The sequence below is a fragment of the Oryctolagus cuniculus genome, chromosome 3, assembly GCF_964237555.1.
Source record: "Oryctolagus cuniculus chromosome 3, mOryCun1.1, whole genome shotgun sequence".
Classification (NCBI taxonomy): Eukaryota; Metazoa; Chordata; class Mammalia; order Lagomorpha; family Leporidae; genus Oryctolagus; species Oryctolagus cuniculus.
In genome coordinates, this window is record NC_091434.1 from 69,646,738 (window position 1) to 69,672,696 (window position 25,959).

General features: G+C 39.5%; 1 protein-coding gene across 3 annotated transcripts in view; it reads right to left on the reverse strand.

Annotated features, from left to right (window-relative positions):
• The window catches only part of DCAF17 (DDB1 and CUL4 associated factor 17), a 49,309-nt gene that overhangs the window by 5,783 nt on the left and 17,567 nt on the right, over nt 1-25,959 (reverse strand). For 2 of the 3 annotated variants that reach the window (XM_017342924.3, XM_002712280.5), the window contains 4 exons: nt 23,589-23,693; nt 23,188-23,293; nt 11,435-11,577; nt 6,865-6,974 (listed from right to left, as the gene is read on the reverse strand). In XM_017342924.3, the coding sequence (XP_017198413.1) occupies nt 6,865-6,974; nt 11,435-11,577; nt 23,188-23,293; nt 23,589-23,693 (464 nt within the window). The remainder of the gene's footprint in view (nt 1-6,864; nt 6,975-11,434; nt 11,578-23,187; nt 23,294-23,588; nt 23,694-25,959) is intronic. The other variant, XM_070070703.1, reaches the window with a different exon arrangement.

A 25,959-nucleotide genomic window follows, 5' to 3' on the forward strand; every position in this document is an offset into this window, starting at 1 on the left:
TTTAGCCTGGTGGTTCAGATACCCAATATCAGAGTGCATGGGTTTGATAACTGGCCCCAGCTTTGGGCTAATGCAGGCCCTGGGAGGTGGCAATGATTGCTCAGGTAATGAAATTATAGTAGCAACACTGAGTTAGTTGGATTTCTGCTTCCTTCAAGGGACACCTGAATTGAGTTCCCAGTTCCTGGTTCTTGCCCTAGCCTGACCCCAGCAGTTGCAGGCAGTCGGAGAGTGAATCCACAGATGTGAGCTCTGTTTGTTACTGTCTCTCTGCTTCTCAAATAAAGGACCAACCCTGGAAATGACAATACTTTTTTCTTAAGATTTAGGTTTTCTGAGAATAAACGGCCTCATGGATTAAGCTTAGTAAGCAAGAGAAAATAAAATAATTTACAGATCACCCACACAAATCTGTTCACACCATGAACAAGCTTCAAAAGCACAATGTTCTCAAAGCTCAGTTTCAAATGCTGGCAAAGAGAACAGCAGGCAGAAGTAGCTACTGTGGCCAGGGACGGCTGGAGGCCTTTCAGTTAGCAAAGACTAAGAAATCATAATTATTAGTATTCATTTAAAAATTATATTTATTAAGAGTGAGAGCAAGAGAGAGTGAGTGAGCTCTTATTGCCTGGTTCATTTCCCAAATGCCTGGGGCTGGGCTGGGGTCAGATCTAGGAGCCAGGAAATTAATTCAGGTTTCTACCTAATTACCTGAGTTATCACCACTGCAGCCTAAGGCCTGCACTGGCAGAAGCTGGAGTCAGGAGCTGAACCCACATACAGAACCTAGGCACTCCAATATATGACAGGAGCATCTTAACCAGTCCTTTTTAAAGATTTATTCATTTACTTGAGAGCCAGAGTTAGAGAGGGAGAGACAGGGAAAGAGGTTCTCTGCATCTACTGGTTCACTTGCCAAATGGCCACAACAGTCAGAGCTGGACAGATCTGAAACCAGGAGCTTCCTCTGGGTCTCCCATGTGGGTTCAGGCATTCAAACACCTCCACTGCTTCCCAGGCCACCAGCAAAGAGCTGGCTTGGAAGAGGAGCAGCTGGGACATGAACTAGTGCCCATGTGGGATGCTGGCACTGCAGGGAGAGGCTCAGCTGGTATGCCACAGCGCTGGCCCCCTTAACCAATGTCATTTTTTTTTTTTAAATTTATTCACTTATTTGAAAGACAGAGTTACACACAGAGAGAAAGAGGAGAGAGAGAGAGAGAGAGAAAGAGGAGAAAGAGAGAAAGAGAGAGAGAGAGAGAGGTCTTCCATCTGCTGGTTCACTGCCCAGTTGGCCACAACGGCTGGAACTGTGCCGATCCAAAGCCAGGAGCCAGGAGCTTCTTCTGGGTCTCCCATGTGGGTGCAGGGGCCCAAGGACTTAGGCCATTTTCAACTTTCCCAGGCCATAGCAGAGAGCTGGATCAGAAGTGAAGCAGCTGGGACTCGAACCAGCGCCCACAGGGGATAGCGGCACTGCATGCAGAGGCTTTACCCGCTATGCCACAGTGCTGGCCCCACCAGTGTCTTAACTGATAAGCTAGACACCCACATCTCGGATCATTTTAAATTGCTCAATTAGTTAATTAGTGCCAATATTTTAAAATTATCTTTTGAAAGTTAACAAAGGGACACACACTTATTTTCTTAAACTAATATGGTTGGTAATAAGCATTTAAAAAAGGCAGTGGTGAGAAACATTAAAAGTAAAGTTTACTGAAGCCAAACAGTTAAAAATGGCTTACCAAGGCCAAGGCTGTAGTGCAGTGGGTTAAGCTGCTGCCTGTGATGCTGGCATCCCACACTGGAGCACCAATTCGACTCCTGGCTGCTTAATTTTCCATCCAGTTTTCCACTAATGCAGACGGTCTGTTTGGGTCTTTGCCACTGATGAGAGAGACCAAGATGGAGTTCCTGGCTCCTGCCCTCGCTGCTGTGGCTACTTGGGGAAGGAACCAGTGGATAGAAGTTCTCTCTCCCTCTGAACTTCAAACACATATGTGTATCTTTTTGAAAAAGTGTTTAAAAAGCTAATAATCTTATTTCATTCAATTTTTTTAAAGATTTATTTTATTTATTTGAAAGAGTTACAGAGAGGTAAAAAGAGAGAGAAACAGACAGAGAGAGAGGTCTGGTTCACTCCCCAAATGGCTGCAATGGCCGGAGCTGAGCCAATCCGAAGTCAGGAGCCAGGAAACTCTTCAGGGTCTCTCACGTGGGTGCAGGGGCCCAAGGACTTGAGGCATCTCCTACTGCTTTCCCAGGCCACAGCAGAGAGCTGGATCGAAGTGGAACAGCCGGGACTTGAACTGGCGCCCATATGGGATGCTGGCGTTTCAGGCCAGGGTGTTAACCCCTGAGCCACAGTGCCGTCCCCTCATTTAATCTTTTTATACTCCTCATAACAGATTCAGAGTTAGGTTGATTATCGTGAAGCATAAAGAATAGTAAGGACTCTTGGAGTACTAGTAATGTTTTGTTCTTAATTTTGGGTGTTATGAGCATGATCAGAAAACCAAAAACTCATTTATTTGTACACTTATGTGCACTTCTTGGTATGTATACTGTATTTCAATAAAATGTTAAAGAAAATAAATAAGGCAGATATAGCCCTTCTTATTTAACAAATACTTACAAATATCTACTCTGCCAAGCATTGTGCTCAGTGCTGTGGTTACAGGAGTCAACAAAACTAAATCCTTCCCCATCATAATGAAGAATTAATTAAAATTGTTCTAAGTGCTACAAAGGAAGATTACACAATGGGTGCAATGAGTAACTCTATCAAGGTGTATCAGGGAAGGTTTCTGTGGCAGAGTGACATTTGAGCTGGGCCATAAACTCTGAATAGGAATTAGAACAATAGGAAGGGAAACAGACCACGAGTGGGAAGAAGGTCTATGTCATATTGGTCTTTATCCTAAGAATATTCACAAGAGATAAAAAGGCTAAAATAGTAGAATTCACTTGCTTAGACTTTTGCATTTTAAAAAAATCATACTAGTTGCAGGGAGAACAGACTGTAAGCACCTTGGAAGTAGGCTTTAACATTAGTAGGCAGGGGTTGGCACCGTGGAGTAGCATGTTAAGCCACAGTTTGAATTGCTAGCATTCCCATATGGGTGCCAGTTCGAGTCCTGATTGCTCCATTTCTGATCCAGTTCTCTGATTATGGCCTGGGAAAGCAGTGGAAGATATCCAAGTCCTTGGGTCCCTGCACTGAGGTGGAGACCCAGAAGATCCTGGCTCCTGGCTTTGGTCTGGCTCAGCCCCGGCAGTTAGGGCCATTTGGGGAGTGAACCAGCAGATGGAAGACCTCTCTCTCGCTCCTTACTGTTTAACTCTTTTAAAGAAATCAATCTTTATGTATATGTATATGTATATGTATATGTATATGTATATATGTATGTTTGGGTAACAGAGGACAGTGATCTGATCAATGTCAGTGGCCAAGGGTGAAAACAGCCAGATTTAAGAAATATGTAGTAGTAAATCAATCTGGGTTGATAGCATATATGATATGTATATGTGTACAAGAAAGAAAGAGAGAGAAAGCATGTGAGTGTTTAAAAGTATGTCTACAGGGGGCGGAGCCAAGATGGCGGAATAGTGAGGGCATGCACCGATAATCTGGGAAAAGATAGTTTAATAAAAGTGGAGTTACTGTAGCCTCAGGAAAAAATTGCATAGGAAACTCTTCCAGATCTAGTGGATGTGACACGGAGGACCTACGGGGAGAGCAAGGTCGCCCATCGTGTGGAAGCCGAGCCGCGAGAGCCAAGCTGCTGCAGAAGCCGAGCCGCAGAGTCTGCGCGCCAGCGCTGGAAGGGGAAGTGAGACAAAAACCCCAGTAACCCGAGACATTGGCGGGGAAAGGCAGAAAGAGCCTACAGGGAACGAGGCCTGAAGCCCCACTGGGGAAAGTTCACCAGGCTGACGGGAGGAGAGAAAAAAACGAATAAATAAGGGGAACCGGCACGGACGTTAGCCTCTCTCTCCTCTTTCCTTACAAAGCCAAGCAAGACAAAGAGCAGGCGCCATTTTACGTATGTAAAGCGGCGCCCGCCATTAGCCAAGCAGAAAAGCCTGACTCTGGTGGGGAGAAATAACAGGAGGTTAAGACCTAGTGAAAGTGTGGAGCTAATGAACTGAGACTGTGAAAATCTGAGGGGGGGGGGCGAGAGAACTCACCGAGTACACAAACTCAGTAACCTGGGCAACCTGGTGAGAGACTACGGAGAAATTTGAGACCACACTGAGGGCTGCATAAACTCTTTCTGTGGTCCCAGGGGTAAGCAGACGAATACCCACAGGGGCCAGATTTCATACATCAACTACCCTCAATTCCACTCAGCTGTGTGGAATTACTTCCCAACTGAGTAAAAAAAAAAAAAAAAAAAAAAAAAAGAGAGAGAGAGAGAGCAAGCGAGTGAGCGAGAGAACAATCTGGGTGAGTCACCTTTGGCACACCCTTAACCCTGAAGAACCAAACAGAGCTCTCTGGCCACACCCATCAAAGCCTCTAAGGATCCATCAAAAGCAGACAGTCCACTTAATCTAGAGTCACAGTATAACGAGAAAAAACACCACACTGAAGAAACCAAAGAATATCTCCAATATGCCAAACAACAAACGCAGAAACCGAGGTAACAAGAACAAGGAAGACACTATGACGCCCCCAAATGAAATAGACACCCCAATTCAAGATTATGAAGACGATGAGATAGAAGAAATGCAAGAAGCAGATCTCAGAAAAATTGATAAGAACATTGAGAAGTTCTCAAAAACAAATTCTTGAACTACAGAAATCCTTAATGGACAAGATAGAAAATCTCTCGTGAAAATGAAATATTAAGGAGGAATCAAAATGAAATGAAACAACTAGTAGAACATGAAACTGTGATAGTGACGAGAAATCATAATGAAATGAAGAATTCAATAGATCAAATGACAAACACATTAGAGAGCCTTAAAAACAGAATGGGTGAAGCAGAAGAGAGAATATCAGACTTAGAAGACAGAGAACAGGAAAGTATACAATCAAACCAAAGAAAAGAAGAGGAAATTAAAAGTATGTATACAGATGAAAGATAAGTTGGTAAGGTAGCAAGAATGATTCCAGGGCAAGCATTTGACATGGCAGTTAAGACCCTGCTTGGGACACTTGCATCCGGTATCAGGCCTGGTTTCAAGGCCTGACTCTAACTCTTGATTACAGTTTCCTGTTAATGTGCACCCTGGGAAACGGCTCAACTAGTTGGGTCTCAGTCACCCACATGTGAGACGGGAGATCCAGACTGGGTTCCCAGGTACTGGCTTTGGCCCTGCCCAATCCTGGTTTTTGTGGGCATCTGAGGAATAAACTAGCAGATGAGTGATCTCTGAATCGCTACCTTTTAACAAATAAAATGAAAAAAAATAAAAAAGAATGATTCTGGATTTCTGGAATGAGCTTAGATGAGAGATTTGTCTAGTGTATAAATTCTGGAGTTTTGGTATACAAATAATCCCCAGAGCCAAGGGAATAAACAGAATCATGCAGAAAGAAAATGAGGAGTGAGAAGAGAAGGCCTAAGTCCTAAGAACATGCAATTGAAGTCTGGGTAGAGGAAGTACGTGAAAGTTTTCTAAAAAAGGCACATGAGAGGGAGGAAAATATTCAAACACAAAGTCAGGGAAAACAAATGAAGAGCATTTCAAGAATGGAGAAGTCAACTTGTAGACAAGTGCATCTTGAACAAAATAAAACAGTCACCTATTCACCACCTTTCCTGGCTTTCAGAACACAGACAAATCATCTTTTTCTTTTTTAAATATTTATTTGTTTGTTTTTTAAAGATTTATTCATTTATCCAAAAGGCAGAGTTACAGAGAAGCAGAGACAGGAGAGAGAGAGAGAGAGAAAAAGAGAGAGAAAGAGAGAGAATCTTCCATCTGCTGGTTCACTCCCCAGATGGCTGCAACAGCTGGGGCTGAGCTGAGCCAGGAGCTTCTGAGTCTCCAACACAGGTGCAGGGGCCCAAGGACTCAAGCCATCTTCTACTGCTTTCCCAGACCACAGGAGAGAACTGGATCAGAAGTGGAGCAGCCGCGACTTTAACTGGTGTCCATATAGGATGCTGGCACTTCAGGCAGTGGCTTTACCCGCTATGCCACAGGGCCCCAAGATTTATTTATTTAAAAGGCAGAGTGAGCACTAATGCTCACAATGACTGAGGCTGGGCCAGGACACTCTGATCTGGGACCTGCTAGGCCACAACACTAGCCCCATCTTGTTTCTTATTAATTTTAAATAATTAATTAGGACCTGATGAAGAACTGCCCATCTTTAATTCTCTCACATATCATCCATCAAAAAAATCTATGGAAATGTAATTTATTTAATTTTTTAAAAATTTATTTAAAAGGCAGAGAGCAAGATCATTCATCCATGGGTTCACTCCTCAAATGCCTATAACAGCAGGGGCTGGGCCAGGCCAAAGCCAAGGGCCAAGATCTCAATTTGGATCTCTCATGTGAGTGGCAGGGACCCAACTACTTGAGCCATTGTCATTGCTTCCCAGGTATGCACTAGCAGAAAGTTGGAATCAGGAATGAAGCCAATACTTGAATATAAGCACTCTGACATGGGAAGGAGGTATCCCAAGTGGCATCTTAACTTATAAGCACCTACCCCTAAAATATTTACAAAAAGTAATGATGAGCTAAGAGAATAATGTTCAGTGTTTTAGATGTCAGTTTCTAAGGAAGTATTTTACAACAAGCTAATTATTTCTATATTGGCCCAAAAGTTAGATATGTAACATAAAGATGCCAATAAATGCTATCCTGAGCTACTTTTAAAGTAATAATGAAATTACTCACTTGACTTGATTTGGGCCAACATGTATTATTCTACCAGAAGCATCAGGATGGAAATAGATCCAGTCAGATTCTAGAGAACAACATTCCATTTCTTGGATTCCATTTTTTGCCTGTAGTTGAAAAAAATATTGAAGTCAAGGATTATGAGAAAAATCAAATACTTTTTTAAAACAGATCACTGGTGATATATCAGTAAGTCAAAGGCACATGGAAGAGAAACTATTAACCAGTTGAATTGGGATATACAGGTGGGTTCAATTAGGACACTTAGAATTGAGAAATTCGGAACGTTTGAATTGAGAAATTTCATAGATTTACTCTGTATCTTATGTCATACCTGCCAAATTATAACAATGTTAAGTTATCACAGCTCAAGTACTTTGTGTCACAGGCTGCATTAGATGTGTTATGGTCATTATTTCATTTGGTCTTAACAGTCAAATCAGGTATCAACTCTATTTTATGTAAGAAAAAATTGACATACTAAGAGAATAAATCATTTGTCCAATATTTTGAACCTATTAAGCCTACCAAACAGTAGCTGACTCCAAAGTCCATGTATTTTCCAGTATGTAACCCTGTCATGATATGTCGTAGCACCCTACAGCTTCTTCCTTTCACCTCTAACATGTCAACCAACCATGTGTATGTTGGTTAACACATACATAAACACACAACCAAATCTGAAGCCTCAGGTCATATAATCTTCTTGGCAAAGTCAAATATTAAATTCTCATGTCTGAAGAAATGTTCTAATGCTGCTTAACATTTAAGGGAAGAAGAGAGATTTATTTCACTGTAGTGTATTTAGATATTAAAGAAAAAAACCTTTATGTAATCACATGTGCACACAAATGTTCTACCTGATGCACAGAAACACTGGGAACTAATATCAGCATGAATACATTAACTTCACAGGCTTTATTCAAGTCGTTTAATTTCTTCAGTGTAAAATGAAACGATACTTACATCTTTCCTATTAAGTACTCATAAAAGTTTTGAAATATCAGAGTTTATTAATTTTGTGTCAGCATAGACTCTCAAGGCTACTATGTTCTAGGTATCACACTAGGTATTTGTATTGGACACGAATTAAATGTATTTCTTGCTATCAAGAAGCATATGGTTTAGAGGGGAGGCAAAAACATAAAAAGAATATATATACTGGCCGGCGCCACGGCTCACTAGGCTAATCCTCCGCCTAGCGGCGCCGGCACACCGGGTTCTAGTCCCGGTTGGGGCGCCGGATTCTGTCCCCATTGCCCCTCTTCCAGGCCAGCTCTCTGCTGTGGCCAGGGAGTGCAGTGGAGGATGGCCCAGGTGCTTGGGCCCTGCACCCCATGGGAGACCAGGAAAAGCACCTGGCTCCTGGCTCCTGCCATCGGATCAGCGCGGTGCGCCGGCCGCAGCGCGCCAGCCGCGGCAACCATTGGAGGGTGAACCAACGGCAAAGGAAGACCTTTCTCTCTGTCTCTCTCTCTCACTGTCCACTCTGTCAAAAAAAAAAAAAAAAAAAAAAAAAAAAAGAATATATATACTAAGGCAGTGTAGAAAACAAAGTAATTGAGCCTGTGCAGAATATTATCAAGCAACCAATCCAGGTGAGCAGAAGATGAAAAGCTTGAATTGAGCCTTAAAGAATAAGCAGAAAATAATGACACAGCAAAATCAAAAGCAAAGAAGTGTTAATCCATATAGCATCTATGTACATAAATGTGAGTAGAAGCCAAAATTAACTTGACAAGTATGGTGTCCAGCCATGAGACTGGAGAGGCAAGCTGGGTGTGTATCATGAATAGTTTAGAATCGAGCAGCTGGGACTCAAATCTGTGCCCATGTGAGATGTCGGTGTTGCAGGCAGCTGCTTTACATTCTATACCACAGCACTATCACTTATCATGAATACTTCATATGCTATAATTTTACAACATTGGAATTTAATACATTTTATGCATCAAATTGGTATACGGGGCTCAATTTTTTATGCATTTTTACAAGTATCCTAATTATTTCTAATAGGAATGGTGGTGTTATTACATTTTACTATAAGAAAATTAATGTCATTAAACATCTTAGTCATAAACCATTAAAATTAATGTGTCTGTGATTATAATAGCTTCAGATGCTCCTTTGTTTAATATAAAACACATTCATAAGTAAGCTATTCTCTTTATTAAACTATTTAAAAATCACACACACACACACACATATATACACAAATTTTGAGGCAATGACACTGCAATAAAACCGCCAACAGGAGGCTAGCGCTGTGGCATACTAGGCTGGGTCTCTATCCATAGCGCTGGCTCATGTCTCAGCTGCTCCTCTTCCAATCCAGCTCTCTGCTTGTGGCCTGGGAAAGCAGCAAAGGATGGCCCAGGTCCTTGGGCCCCTGCATCCATGTGGGAGACCAAGAAGCTGCTCCTGGCTCCTGGCATCAGATTGGCTCAGCTTCAGTCACTATGGCCATTTGGGGAGTGAACCTTTCTCTCTGTCTCCCCCTCAATCTGTAACACTGCCTCTTAACTAAGTAAGTTCTTTAAAAAAATCCAACAGATTAAACACTTCCCCTGGATTAGACAATTATGTATGAATTATGTTGAAACAGATTCGACTGTTATAATCAATTATTATAGAAAGGGAGGACATGATAGGCAAGTTTGATATATACGTTGAAGGCAATTATTTCTATCTACCCAGCAATATATGAAATAATACATAACAGTTTTTATGTGAGAAGAACACACACTAAATGCCCAGAATGTGCCCTGTGCAGGGTGCAGAGTCTGACTAGATGCCCAAGTTAAGTGAAAAAAGAAATGTAGGGGGCCGGTCCTGTGGCTTAGCTGATGAAGCTGCTGCCTGAAGTGCCAGTGTCCCATATGGTCACCGGTTCGAGTCTCAGCGGTTCCACTTCCAATCCAGGTCTCCACTATAACCTGGGAAAGCAGTACAAGATGGCCCAAGTCTTTGGGCCCCTGTACCCACATGGGAGACAGGGAAGAAGCTCCTGGCTGGGCTCAGCTCTGGCCATTGCATCCACTTGGTGAGTGAACCAGTGGGTGGAAGACTTCTCTCTCCAACTCTGTCTTTCTGTAACTCTGCCAAATAAATATTAAAAAAAAAAAAAAAAAAAAAAGGAAGGGAGGAAGGGAGGTAGCTGACAGGTCCTGATGGCTGAAAGACGTTCTGGCTGGGAAATAAACAACCAAACGAAGACTTGTCATGGTTGGATGAAATAGCACCGAACAAGTTCTCTGTAACTGGGCTGGGCCAAATAGGAGTTCCCACTTTTGGTACATATTTGAGAAAACAGAAGGAACAATGCCACAACAAAAGAAAACCAGAAGACATTACTATAGTGTCCCCAGTGGTCATGACATCAAGGAATATACATACATGGACTTGAGACTGTGCTAACTTTCAATATGGTGAAAAGTGATCTGTGATTCAAAAGCCACTGGAGCCAACAATGACTGATTGGGAAAGGGCCTGATATAGATGGCTGTCAAATAAGCTGAAGCTACCTCAAAAAAAAAAAAAAAAAGGTCATCTAACATATCAAGAAATTCCATAAATGAATTAAAATGAATAAGCAATACAAAGAAAATGGAACCCTCTTCTTGGACTCCTGTTTTTGTTCTTATCTCAACCACTGTATTTAATACATTGCATCTTCTTTATCGACGTCTATTTTCTTTAGTAAGTCAGCAACTTGAGGGAAGGGCTCCCAACCATATCTGGCACACAATAGGCTCTCAGATGTTTATCAGATGACAAATTGAAGCCTAAATAATTTTTTTGGAAAATGAAAAGCTTCAGTGTGTCTAGAATCCGATTGGTTCTGCTCCATAAGGCAAATAGCAACAATCACATACAAATAAACAAGACACTCTACCCCCAATTTCAGAGGCAGCCTGAACATATTCCATCATATTCCTTCAATGACTCCCACCAAGGAGCTTGAGAGATGTTTTTTGTGGGAATGCTTGTTAGGAGACTGGCCAAAATAAAATAAAATAAAAAAATGTTAGTGTCTTGAGAATTTTCAAAGTCAATGATTTTAAATTCTGGGTGATAGATTTGAATGTTTGTTATATTCTCTGTACTCTTCTGTAATTTTTTTAAAAGATTTTATTTATTTGAGAGAGAATTACAGAGATAGAGAGGGAGAGATAGAGAAAGGTCTTCCCTCTGCTGGTTCATCTCCCAAATGGCTGCAACAGCTACAGCTGAGGTTCATCTGGGTCTCCCACATGGGTACAGGGCCCAAGCACTTGGGCCATCTTCCACTGCTTCTCCCAGACCATAAGCAGAGAGCTGGACTGGAAGAGGAGCAGCAGGGATACGAACTGGCACCCATATAGGATTCTGGTGCCACAGGTGGAAGTTTAGTCTACTATGCCACAGTGCCTGTTCTGTGTACTTTAAATTCTTAACAATTAAGTCAAATGAATAATAAAGTAAATCTTAGGCATGTAGAGTCACTAGGTAAAGAATTACCTAGTAATTCTGATACAAATTTTTGATACAAATTTACTACTAAAAAGTCTGATCACTCATGATTTACCAATGATTTGTCTTTTAGAGCACAAATATGGAAAACTCCTTTCTGTTTCTTCTTGTTAGGTGTGATGATATAGTGCCAAGGATGGCCTCCAATCTGAAAAGCATTCTCCAGGGATGACACTTCAAAGAGCAGTGGTGGTGAGTCTGTAAAATGGGCAAAAGGAATTTATTAGCTTCTCAGTTCTGATGGCCTTGGACTATTCATGAACTATTCAGCCTTTCTTTGCATGCATCATTTATGAATTTCCATTAACAAAAAATGACTATGTTCGAGGAAATGTAATACAATTAGGAAAGAGATTTATTGCTAAGAAAAGAGAAAGCTAATAGGAAACAAATATTGGGCTATGAGTCAACTTTTAAGACATGTTTGCAAGGTCAGAATTTATGGCCTGCAAGTGAGCAGGGATAAATGGTAGGCTGAAGGTGCTTATGATGACAAAAATGACAAAAGAATATTTAATAAAAGCAGCTTCCATTTACTGAGCATTTGCTCTGTACAAACTCTGAGACAGATACTATGTCCAACTCTTGTAACAATTCTACAAGGAAATTAGGTTTAACAACTTCAAGTTTAAGATCCTTCCATATCCTAAACTAACAGGTATATTTAGTAAACTTTACAGATCTGCTTTGCTTAAGATTCCCAGTTGAGCAGCGATATTAGTCATAATGAATGTAACCACTTAAGAATGGGCCTGGAAGCTTTATTATAGGGAACCCATCCTACTAGTATTATCATCAGACAAGTTAACTTTATGGTGGTTCAGATATATCCAGTTATTCTCTTTTGGACTACAACATAAAAGAAATTTCTTTTGATGCTTTTTAGTCTTATTCTTTAATCACAATTTTAATTACAGCATAACAGATGCATAAATGGAAGGTATTATTGCAGCTTTAGAAGATCAAAACCCCTTCTGGGCAGTCCTTGGGAAACTACAGGGTCTATCTGGATAGGCAGGTAATCTATGATTCCTATATTTATTCCTCTAACTTGGGATAAATTTTGGTTTATGGCTATTAGGAAAGGAGCCTGTGTGAGAGAGATCATTCACGTAAGAACCATATGTTAGACACAGCCCTGTGTGCTTTACTGGGCCTCTTCAAAAGTACAATTCACTACTTAGAATATACATGAGAAAAGAAATAACAAAAAGCAGTTCAGAAACTATAGTCTTAAGGAAAAAGGAGATAATAGGTATAAATATATATTTAAAATGATTTTTTAACCTATTATGAAAATGTAACAGTAGTAAGAAAAACAGGAACACCCAAACAGAAAATTATAAAGGAAATACAAATATCACACATGACAATATTCATACAGTGGCTACCAAATGAGTGGATGAAGAAGGTAAGAATTATAAAAAGAGAAAAAACATGAGTTTGAAGTTAGGGTTAAAATATAATTAGGTATGTTCTAGAGAATATAAAATAGGAATTCAAAATAGAAAAAAAATAGTCAGTGGAAACAGATGTATTTAAAAAGAAATACTTTTCCCAACAGTTGCTAAAAATGGTTCAGGAGTAGCAGCAAGTCTGCACACCGTAATTCTGAGGGGTCATACTAACCTTCCTAATCCCTAATGCTATTCTCAGTTCAAAATGCCTAAATGTTTTCAGAGAGTGGCTGAATCCATGCCTAGTGGTGAAGAAGTTTTAGGATAGGTCTAGATCATCTTTTTGGTATTACAAAAAGATGTTTACAGGATTGTCAGAGAGTGTGGTTAAGAGACAGCCAGTAAAAGGGGCTCATGCTGGCTACTTGGGAGAAAAGAGCATTAAAAAAAAAACCCAGCATGGTATGGGTATAAAAACAAACTCAAAGACCAATGGAACTGAATGTACATCCCAGAAACAAATCCACATATCTACTGTCAACTGATGGATGACAAAGTTGCCGAAAATATACAATGGAAAAAGGAAAGTCTCTCAATAAATGGTGCTGGAAAAATAGAAATCCATATGCAGAAGATTGCAACTGTACTCCTTACCCCTACCCTTTACAAAAATCAACTCAAAATGGATCAAAGATCTAAATATAAGACCTCAAACTATGAAACAATTAGAAGAAAACAAAGGTAAAACACTTCCTTGTTGCACAGGCAGCAAAAGCAAAATTAGACAAATAGAATTATATCAAACCAAGAAGCTTCGGCACAGCAAAGACACAATCAACAGAATGAAGAAACAATTAGTAGAATGAGGGAAGAATATTTGCATACAATTCATCAAAGGATTCATATCCACTATATATAGAACTGAAATTCAGGGGCCAGCACTGTGGTGTAGTGGGCTAAGCCTCTGCCTGCGGCATTGGCATCTCATATAGGTGCTGGTTTGTGTCCCAGCTGCTCTTCTTCCTTCCCCCAACCCCCCCCCCCCTTTTTTTTTTGTTCCTCTTCCAATCCAGCTCTCTCAATGGCCTGGGAAAGCAGTAGAAGATGGCCCAAGTGCTTGGGTCCCTGCACCCGTGTGGAAAACCTGGAAGAAGCTGCTGGATCCTGGCTTTGGATTGGCTCAGCTCCAGCCATTGCCACATTTGGGGAGTGAACCAGCAGATCAAAGACCTTTCTCTCTGTCTCTACCACTAAGTAAATTCTCTCTCTCTCTCTCTCTCAAATAAATAAATAAAATCTTTAAAAAAAAAGAACTCAAATTTAACAACAAAAAATCCAATGAAAACATGGGCAAAGGCTCTGAATAGATACTCTGAAAAGAATACAAATGTCCAATAAATATATGAAAAAATATTTGAATATTACTAGTCATCAAGGAAATGCAAATTAAAACCACAATGAAATATCACATTCCAGTAAGAATGGCTATTATCAAAAAGATAAAAAATATCAAATGCTGTGGGCTGGTGTTGTGATGTGGCAGGTAAAGCCACTGCCTGCAACGCTGTATCCCCTGGTTTGTGTCCCAGTTGCTCCACTTCTAATCCAGCTCCCCTGCTGGTGGCCTGGGAAAAGTAACAGAAGATAGTGTCTGAGCCCCTGCTACCCATGTGTGAGACCCAGATGAAGTTCCTGGCTCCTGGCTTCAGCCTGGCCCAATCCTGGTTGTTGCCGTCTGGGGAGTGAACCAGCGGATGGAAGACCTCTTTGTCTCTCCCTCCCTCTTAACTCTTTCAAACAAACAAACAAAAATCTGTAAAGGCTGGCGCCGCGGCTCAATAGGCTAATCCTCCGCCTAGCGGCGCCAGCACACCGGGTTCTTGTCCCGGTCGGGGCGCCTGATTCTTTCCCGGTTGCCCCTCTTCCAGGCCAGCTCTCTGCTGTGGCCCGGGAAGGCAGTGGAGGATGGCCCAAGTGTTTGGGCCCTGCACCCCATGGGAGACCAGGAGAAGCACCTGGCTCCTGCCTTCGGATCAGTGCAGTGCACCGGCCGCAGCGCGCCAGCTGTGGCGGCCATTGGAGGGTGAACCAACGGCAAAAGGAAGACCTTTCTTTCTCTCTATCTACTCTGCCTGTCAAAAAAAAAAAAAAAAAGGTGGGGGGGAGGGGGGAGAAAACAAAACCTTCTCTTCTTAAAAAAAGCTCTTAAAGCTCTTCTCAGATCTTCATTCCAGGGAGTTTTTTGGTTTACTCTTGCAGTCTCCAAGGGGTAGGCCCAGATCTGCTATTCAGACTAACCCCAAAGCAAAGAAGAATACAGAAAGAAGTCCTAGAGACACGCTACCAAAAAAGAAAAAAAAAAAAAAATCAAGTGCTGGTGATGATGTGGAGAAATGGACACCCTTATACACTGTGTGTGAGATGCAAATTAGTAAAGCCATTATGGAGAACAACATGGAAGTTCCTCAAAAAACTAAAATTACATCTACAATGTTCCACTTCTATCCCTTTTCTGGATATGTATACAAAGGAAATGAAATCAGGATATGAAAGGAGTACCTGCACTCCCAAGTTCACTGCAGCATTAGTCACAATAGGCAAGATACTTAATACACCTATATATTGATTAATGGATGAATGCTTAAAGAAAATGTGGTCTATATACACAGAACAGAGTATTATCCAACTGTTAAAAAAACAGTGAAATTCTGACATTTGCAGCAAAATGTGAAAAAAGCCAGATACAGAAAGACAAATGCCCCATATTCTCAGGCATATGTAGAAATTAAAAGTCGGTAAGAACTTAGAATAGCAATTACTAAACGATGGGAAGGGTGGGAAAAGATATAAAAGGAGGCTGCATAACAAGCACCAAAACATAGTCAGATGGAAGTAATAAGTTCTAGTGTTCCACAGCATAGTGAGATCACTAGAATCATAACAGTATATTATATACTGCATAAAGAATTGGAACACAGGATCTAGAACGCTCTAAACATAAAGAAAAGGCCGAGGCCAGCATTTTGGCTTAACGAGTTATGCTGTCACCTGTGATGCCAGCATCCCATATGGGCGCTGGGTCACGTCCTGGCTGCTCCACTTCTGATCCAGCTCCCTGCTAATACACCTGGGAAAGCAGCATATGTCCTTGAATCCCTGTACCTATGTGGGAGACCTAGATGAAACTTCCGGATCCTGGCTTTGGCCTGGTCCAGCCTTGGTGGTTGCAGTCATCTGGGGAGTGAACAAGCAGGTAGAAGACTTTTCTCTATATTTCAACCTCTCTCTAAGAAACTCTGACTTTCAAATAAATAAAATAAATCTTGAAAAAAAAGGGCTAATTTCCTGATTTGTTCATTTGACACTTACACATGTTCTGAAATATTTTACCATATTTCATAAAAATGGGTATTACATGCTAATCAAAAATTTTTTAAACATAAAAAATTAGGAAACAAAAAAGAAAATATTACAATTATTCAGAATACTTTGACTCTAAAAGTTCAAACAATAATACTTCAAAAGAGAGTTCAACACAAAGTAAATGACTGTTGTATTGCTTTAGGGCCATAGTAAGAAATGATTCTTAAAATAATCTTTAAATATAGCGGAGAATTATCCTTATATATTCCTTTTACTAAATGAATGATTGTTAAAAATATTGATACATGTTAAGTAAAGATACAGGGAAAAGAAGAGATACATACCAAACATGGTGTAAGAAAGAAGGCAATAAAGTATACATACATGCTTATTTTTACAAAAAGAAATAACAGAAGGATAAACCAGAAACTGAAAATGAGGGGGGGCAGATGTGAGATGAGTGGTGGGAAGTAACAGGATGGAAGGGCTAGGCTTAGAAACAAAATTTCTCAGGGTGTATCTTTTTATATAGTTTTGACCTTTCAATTACATTCACATTTTACAACTCCAAGAATAAAATCAAATGGGAAACAGCAAACCTAAAAATTGAAAAGAAATGGAAACAAGTCAACCTAATTGTATCAAATTGATAACCTAATCCTATAGAAAAATGATTTCAAATTAGTTTTGAACACATTATTCTCTGTGTATACCAAGTGTATACTAAGAAGAAAAGGAACAGCAGAGAAACCTTAATCTTCACCCCTTACTTTACTTTTGGCAGTAACACTAGTAGCACCATTTTAAGACTATTAGATATAAATTGTAGGATAAGCAATGAAGAAATCTGGGATGAAGCATAAAATCAAAAAAGAATGGTTAAAGTTGCAAATATGAAATGAACAAATGAATTGCTTTCATGTTTTTCCAGTTCTGTTTACTGAAAGGGTGAAGATTAAGGACATCCAATCACAATGAATTAACTAGATTTGGTCTCTGTGGTGTGTTGAATTGTGTCTCCCCAAAAGAAATGTTAAAGTCCTGACTCCCAGTGTGTGTGAATGATTTTGTTAATAAGGCCTTTGTAAATATGTATAATCAAGTTAAGGTCACACTGGATAAGAGTGGGGCCGAAATTCAATGACTGGTATCATAAGTAAAGAGAGAGAGAGAGAGAGCTGTGAAGACACAGAGGGAGTAAGGCCATGAGATGAGATAGGCAGAAACTGCAGTTATTTTGCCACTCGCCAAGGACTGCCAGCTACTACGAGACACCAGAGAGGCAAGCAAGAATTCTTTCCTAGACCCTTCAGAAAGAAGCCGGCTCTGCCAACACCTTGATTTTGGGCTTGGAAATTGCTGTTATTTAAAGCTACCCAGTATGCAGTATCACAGCAACCCCAGGAAACTGATAGGCTCAAATGATGTTCTCTTCTGAAGTGGGTCCTTGTCAGCTCTAGCAAGCAAAGCAAAAGGTAAACTTAGGACATGTCAATGCTCCAGAGAGCAAGGAAATTCTTCAAGACTTGAGGCTATGTCAAAACGGAGTTCTTGTTGGCAAAATATGGGATAATTTGAGCATCACTCATGACTATAACTATATAATAACACTAGACAAAAATTAATGTCTATTGTTTTTATATAGTTTGTCTCTATTGGAAGTGACTAGTAGACCAAGCTCTTGTTCTGAATACTGATAATTAAAGGAAAGGAATAAGCATCTACCTTGACATTTTAGGAAGACTTGCAGTTCATTCCCATTTGATATATTAAAATTTTTTATTTATAGAAAAATGCCAGCTATAAGGAGATGAAGAAATGATAGAACTTTTAAAACTGCCATTCAGCAACTCACAGTAACATAACTGATTCAGGCAAGGATCAAATGGTTACAAATATGTTTATACTATTTATAATCACAGAAAATTAGAAACAGCTTAAATGTCTAAAGTAGGGAATTTGTTAAATAAATTATAATTCATAAAATGACACGTCAGTCAAGTTCTTAACACAAGGATATGCTCATGCATACACATAAGAACCACTTTTTGGCATAGGTACTATAAGCATTACACTTAAAAAGCATCAGGGGGCCTGACACTGTGGCATAGCAGGTAAAGCCGCCGCCTGCAGTGCTGGTATCCCATATGGGTGCTGGTTTGGAGTCCCAGCTGTCCTATTTCTGATCCAGCTCTCTGCTATGGTCTGGAAAAGCAGCAGAAGGTGGCCCAAGTCCTTGGATCCCTGCATCCACATGGGAGACCTGGCAGAGGCTTCTGGCTTCTGATCAGCCTAGCTCTGGCCATTGTGGCTATCTGGAGAATGAACCAGTGGATGGAAGATCTTGCTCTCTCTGTAACTCTGCTTTTAAAACAAATAAACATTTTTTTTGAAAAAAAAGTATCAGAACTGTATAATGAAAACTAAGCCTTCCTTTCACCTGTATCTCCTCAAAGATGACGATCACCTATCAGGTTTCTTAAAGTCTTGCTATATATTACAAGCAAATCCAAATGCCTCTGAGTACATATATATATAACTATATGAGCATAAAAACACAAATGAGGCCATTTATAGACAGTTTGCACCCACATTTTCTCCCACTTAATAATAATACACCTTGGGAATTTTTCTATACCAGTGCAAAAAGAATTCTTTTTTTTTTTTTTTTTTTTTTTTTTTAAGAGTTATTTATTTGGAAGGCAGAGCTACAGAGAGGCAGAGGCAGAAAGAGAGAGGTCTTCATCTGCTGGTTCACTCCCCAGATTGCCACAATGGCCGGAACTGGGCCGATCTGAAGCCAGGAGCCTGGAGCTTCTTCCAGGTATAGCACACAGGTGCAGGGGCTTTACCTGCTACCATCACAGTGCCAGCCCTCCCATTTCTTTTTAAGTTAATAATTCATGATACCGTCATATAATGATAGCCTACTAGTAGTACCAATTCCCAATAACTGATATTTTGCTATTAGAAATAATGTTAAAATAGTACATTTATCATTTTCTACACCTGTGAATGATCTGGGATGAATTCCTAGAAGTGGAATTGCTGGGCTCAAAGGTTATATGCATTACAATTTTTCATACATATTGACAACTTTCCTCCTTAAAGGACCCCAACAATAAACCATATTTGCCATATTATATCAAAATTTCTAAACTTCTGATATTTGAAAATCTGAAAAGATGTTATCTATCATGATTTAAATTTTCATTTCTCTTTTCAGTGACCTTGAGCTTTGTATTCCACTCAGCAAAAGCTCTTTATTTCTCCTTCTTTTGAGCAAGATTCTTTGTTCATTTTTAAACTGTGCTGTCACTCTTCTTGATCTGTAGGAGACTCTCCGTGTGAGGAAGCTGCTCCCTTCCAGCATGCTCTGTATGATAGCAGTCCCTGTTTCTTGTTTCAGTTTCGAGTTGCTTTATGTTGTATTTATGTTTGTTATCTGCCAATCAGAATTTTAACATAATCTAATTTATCAATCTCTTCTTTTGTGGCTTTGAATTTTATGTCATTCTTAAGATCTTCCTGTTTTCTTCTACAACTTTTAATTAATTTATTTACTTGAAAGGTAGAGAGACAGAGAAAGAGAGAGAGAGAGATTCCATCCACTGATTCACTTCCTCAAATTCCCACGATGGCTGGAAATGGGCAGGAGTGAAGCCTAAAGTTGATAACTCAATCCAGGTCTCCCATTGGATGGTAGGAAGCCAATTACTTGAGCCATTACTGCCTCCTCCCAGGGTCTGCATCAGCAGGAAGCTGGAGTCAGGAGCCAGAGCCAGGCTTGTGCTGTGATACGGGATGAAGCTATCTTAGATAGTAGTTAAATGCTTGCCTCTTCTAGAACTTTACAACAGTTGTTCCACCTATTATTTATTTTGATATAAAGAGAACAAGAACTCCAACTTTACTGTTTTCACAAGCTTATCTATTAAATAGTTTACATGGAAATTATGGGCAGGATACCCACATCCTGTATCAAAATGCCTGGCTTGAGTCCCAGCTCCGATTCCATCTTCCTGCTAAGGTGCACCTGGGAGGCATCAGTGACGGCTCAAGTAGCTGGGTCTCTGCCCTCTACGTGGGAGGCTCGGATTGAGTTCCAGGCTCCTGGCTTTGGCCTGGCTGGATCCTGACTGTTGCAGGCACTTGGGGAGTATACCAGCAGATGGAAGATCTGTGTCCCAAATGAAATGAAACAAATATAAACAAATAAAATAAAACAAAATAAAAAATAAAAAACAAATTAAGGTTAGGCTACAGATACATGCAACATGAAACAAAGAAGCCAGACAAAAACATACATACCACATGATTCCATTTATATGAAACTCTAGAAAATATCATTTTAATCTATAATGAAAGGAGAGAACTGTCTGGGAACAGGCAACTTTTAGGGAAGATGAAAAGATTCCAAATCTCAATAGGTGGTTTCATAAAACTCAAACCATAGAGCTAAAATGGGTGCATTTAGTTACATGTGAATTATACCTCAATAGATGAATTTTTTAAAAAAGCAAGTTATGGCCAGTGCTGTAGCTCACTTGGCTAATCCTCCACCTGCGGCGCCAGGACCCCGGGTTCTAGTCCCGGTTGGGGTGCCAGTTCTGTCCCGGTTGCTCCTCTTCCAGTCCAGCTCTCTGCTGTGGCCCAGGAGTGCAGTGGAGGATGGCCCAAGTGCTGGGCCCCTGCACCGGCATGGGAGACCAGGAGGAAGCACCTATCTCCTGGCTTCGGATTGGCGCAGCACGCTGGCCGTAGTGGCCATTTGGGGGGTGAACCAACGGAAAAAGGAAGACCTTTCTCTCTGTCTCTCTCTCTCACTGTCTAACTCTACCTGTCAAAAAAAAAAAAAAAAAGTTATAAAATAACATTTCTGATAAGATTCTTTGGTAATTTTAAACATATAGAAATATACATACATACTATAAACTTAGGAAATAAAAAACAAAGTGATAACAATTCCATGAAAAAGACATGAGTATTTTAAATTTTTTCTTGCTCATCGTTATTTCCCCATTTTTCTGTCATGAAAATTTACTGTCTTTGCACTAAGACAAATTATCTCAAGTTAAAATAAATATCATTTTGTATAAACCTTAGCAACACTATAAAACAAACTTCAAGAAATGAACAGAATTTGTCTCTACAGTGTGAAATAAACACTCAAATAACATGCTACTTTTCGTAACCAAATGTCCAAAAATCATGGGAATATGTTGTATTATGATTAACAATTTCATAGATTTCAAGCATTATTCTTTTAAAGTTAAACTATGTAAGTCTCAGACTGGTTAAGTAATTTCGCCCACTATAATACTAACTAATAGAGGAATTTCACCTTTACTAGTAGTGGACTAAGATTCTGATCTCAAATCTAGCACTGCCCAGTATTTCTTCTTCAAACAGACAAAAACCACAGTGTAATCTTTTAGGCTCTATGTGTTCTGTCCTTTTCACTTTGTTCTTTGTTTTACACACTTAGTCTCTGTATTTCAACAAGCATAATGGCTACTATTTTGGGAAACTCTTTTCAAATTAACCCATTTAAGTACCACTAGGCACTATAATTTAAAAATTCTTAATAGATTTCTGCTAGTATATTTGTTTTGAATACAGGAGGTATTACTAGGGTTAGGATGTACTTCTGAATTTTCATAAAACTGCCTAATTCAGTTTGTCCAAGGTATCTAAATACTGGATAATTTAAAAAATATTGACATGCATAATTCAATTGGCTATTTTGAACCTTTTCAGTAATTTTTATAAATTACCATTTACTAATAAAAGAACATTTTTTAACTAACAATTACAACTTCCATTTCATTTCATTGCTTTTTTAAAAAATTTATTTGTTTTATTTGAAAGGCAGAGTTTCAGAGAGGGAGAGACAGAGAGAGAGAGATATTCCGTCCTCGTTCACTACCCAAATGGCTGCAGTGGCCAGGGCTGGGCCAGGCTGAAGCCAGGAGTGTCTTTTGGATTCCCCATGTGGGTACAGGAACCCAAGTACTCGGGCCATTTTCCACTGCTTTATCAGGTTCATTAGCAGGGAGCTGGATCAGAAGTGGAGCAGTCAGGAATTGAACCAGCATCCATATGGGATGCTGGTATTTAGGTGGCACTTTAACCCACCATGCCACAGTGCCACCACCCATTTCAAATTCTTGATCTGTTGATGATACAATGTTAAATAATGATTTTAAAAAATCCTGTTTTACTCTGCTGTATTAGAAATACCTTTGGGATTTCACCTGAAATATGAGGTTCCTTAGGAATCATCGGTGGTTTACTGTTTGTGAATAGATGCAAAAATCCCGAGTAAATTAAAGGAGAAATATGTTTTATTATTGTAATATATATTTGTCTCAATTTTTAGTTCATTAGCAGTCATTACTATCATGTTGAGGACATTTCCTTCTACTTCCAACCTGTAAACCTCATATTTTTAGGTGAAACTCTGGAAGGTAATGCTTAATTTCTTTTAGTATAGCTCAATTTGAGTAGTGGCTGAATTTCTTTTAATACACTGCTGAAATTAATAGTTACATATGGAACTTTTTGACAGAATTGTATATAATTTTCTTTTTAAAGAGAATTGTGTGCAGTTTCCTTTTTTGTGTGTTACATCAAGTTTTCTCTGTGTCTAGGTTTTAACTTCAGTTGACATGGTAATAATATTTTCCTTGGAAAACACCTTTCTTAGAGATGGGTAAGATTCACAGAAATGTAAAATGTTCAGTTATGAGGGTACGACTATGGTATCATTTGCTGCAACTTATCACTTCACAAACAAGAAAATCAAGGAACAGAAAGGGAAAGTGATTTAGCCCAAAGTCTCTGGCCAAGCAAGACCCAGCCCTTTGGGTCCATGAATAATACAGACTTTAGTCAACACTCACTCAATAGCAAGGGATATGCTGCACAGGAGTAAAATAAATCAAGTTTATAATTAAATTAAAAACACATATGTATGATTACAGTTAATAACTATTTATATGACCACTTATATTTTAATGTGAAAAATACTATACAGTAGCCATACCTGTTATTTTAATATTACAAGGAATGCCAAAAGGAGCCTCTCCTACAGTTCCAGCAGTCCCACCCCATCTGCATGCACACCCTAAGTCAAGTTTCTGTTGCATGAACTAAAAACAAAACAAAACAAAAATGGTGGCTTTAGTACCTATTTATTTGCTGTCTGCAGAAAAAACAATAAAATTCACATGTATATGACAGAGAAAATAGTCATTATTCCAGGGTCTTTCTGTTTACCTTCCCCACCCATCTTTTAAAGGTTCTTTGTCTTTCTGTATTTCTACAGTTTTAGAGTTGAAATCAATACAAGTACCTTACTCTAAAAGCATCTCACTTAAAAAAAAAATCATACCTCAGTCTGGACCTCATACTAATTATAATATGGCAAATTTCAGTTATCTTTACCTGTTCAGTGATGGCTTGGAAGCTATACAGTCTGACCAATCCCGAGCTGTACATCACAATCAGTATCCCATGAGACAAAGTAGCATCTGTAACACTCCCGAAAATCTGAGGGAAAAGGCAGATATCTCCTGAGAAAAGACCAGAAAAAGGCCAATCCTCTGAGTGTTTACAGTGGTTTGTGCTCTTAATATTCAGGTCACCATTAAAACACTGCTACCTAGCAGTAAAATTTAATAAAACTCAGCAATGCAAAGCCAGGGTGTTACTAGTGGCAAGCAGCAAGCTACTGGTTGTTCGACTGCAGCAAATGGAAGTGTAACAGCCCTCCCACACCAAATGATGTACCAGCATTCTTTTGCTTCACAGCTTTGTCAATACTTATTAATAACAAATTCCATTCCTCATGGACATTGGCATACATCGAGGCTACGTAATTCTAAATGAATAATTTACCTGCATATCCTGCCAGAGACCCATTCTTTATGCTAAAATGTTCTTTGCAAAGACATAAGTGTTTAGCTTATTACAGGTGAAAAGGTTATATCTTGGAAAGTCATTATAAGAGAAACAGCCAACTCCATAACTGTACCACTACCTAATTTTTAAAATCTTCAACAAAATCTTTTTAGTCATAGAAAAGTCAAACAAGTTAGACTAAACATGGACAGAGACTCTCAGCCTAGCAGACCCTGAAAAAGGCTTTGGCTCACTGTGTGTTCCCTTTCTGTTCTATACATAGGAGCCTGTCATGATTCTCCTTACAGCTCAGATAAAGAACTTGACTCTGAGCCTATTTGAACATTTAACAAAAGACAATATAGGCACATATTCATAGCAGTGAAAGAACAACTAAATATGAAATGAAAATCTGTTTCTACTCAAGACAGATTATTTAGCAAAGATTTACCACATCAATAAATAACTTAAAAGTACATTCTGAGCTTGGTCTCTGGGTAGTATTAACGACAGATGGTAAGTGAAAGATGTGCTTCAATCTCAAGTAACCACTATCAAAACTTAATCCCTTAAATGAGTCTCTTGGATATATAAGAATAAATAGAAGCAACTTATGACTTTGCAAAATGCTCAGTCCTGTTATATACTGTGATAAGCATACTCAATTATTTAATTCATAAGCACAAAGAGACCAATCATAAAATTATGAGCTGTGTGCTTTTTGTCTTCTAAGGATAATTATAATTACATGTTGCTTTGATGTTGACTAGCTTAGGACTTTTTAATTCACTGATCCTGGTTCTCTATTTTGAAGAAGACTGTGTAATTCAAACATATTTTAAAATAATGAGTGTTATAATAAAGTAGCATATACTTTGGAGTCACTCCAAGTTCAAATCCTGGCTCCTCCATTTTCTACCTTTAGGGTTTGGGTAGTTGTTTCTTAATTGAATATATTATATAACAATGTAAATTATTCAAAATGCCTATCACAAAATATAAAAATACTTTACAAAAAGATTTATTGAAATATTTATTTAAAAGACAGAGAGAAACAGACATTTTCCATCTGCTGGTTTACTCCCCAGTGCCAACAACAGCCAGGGCTGGGCCAGGTTGAAGCCAGGAGCCCAGAACTCCATCTGGTTTCCCACATAGACAGCAGGAACCTGAGTATTTAGGTCATCATCTGCTGCCTTCCCAGGCACATTAGAAGGAAGCTATATAGGAACCAGAATAGCTGGGACTAGAACCCACACTGTGATATGGGATGCGAGTGTCCCTAGTGGCAGCTTAACTTGTTGTACCACAACACCTGTCCCAGTGATAATACTCTTTAGTTTTTATGCAGTGTGGCATATTATGCTTACATAACATAAAAATTTGAAGTACAGTCATTTTGTTTGCCAATGAACATGCCTATTAATGGAACCTCATGATCTTGTCCTTGGAGTGGGTATTTGGTGCAATGATTAAGACACCACAAAAACGCTGCTTGGGATGTTTGCCTCCCATTTTGGAGTGCTTGTGTTTGAGAATGGCTCTGCTAATGCGCACCCTGAAAGGCAGCAGTTAATGGCTCAAGTAGCTACGTCCCTGTCACCCACATGGAACATTCAGACTGAGTTCCCAGCTTCTGGCTTTAGTCTGACCCAACCTTGGCTGCTGCAGGTATGTGGGGAGTGAATCAGTGGAAGGGAGATCTCTTTTAGCCTTTCAAATAAATAAACAACAAAAGCTTTAAATTCTAACTTTAAAAAAAATTGTGTCCTCTATACAGTCCTTTAGGTGCTTAAAAACTAGTGGGGGGGCCAGCGCTGTGGTGCAGTAGGTTAACGCCCTGGCCTGAAGCGCTGGCATCCTTTATGGGCACCAATTTGAGATCTGGCTACTCCACTTCTGATCCAGCTCTCTG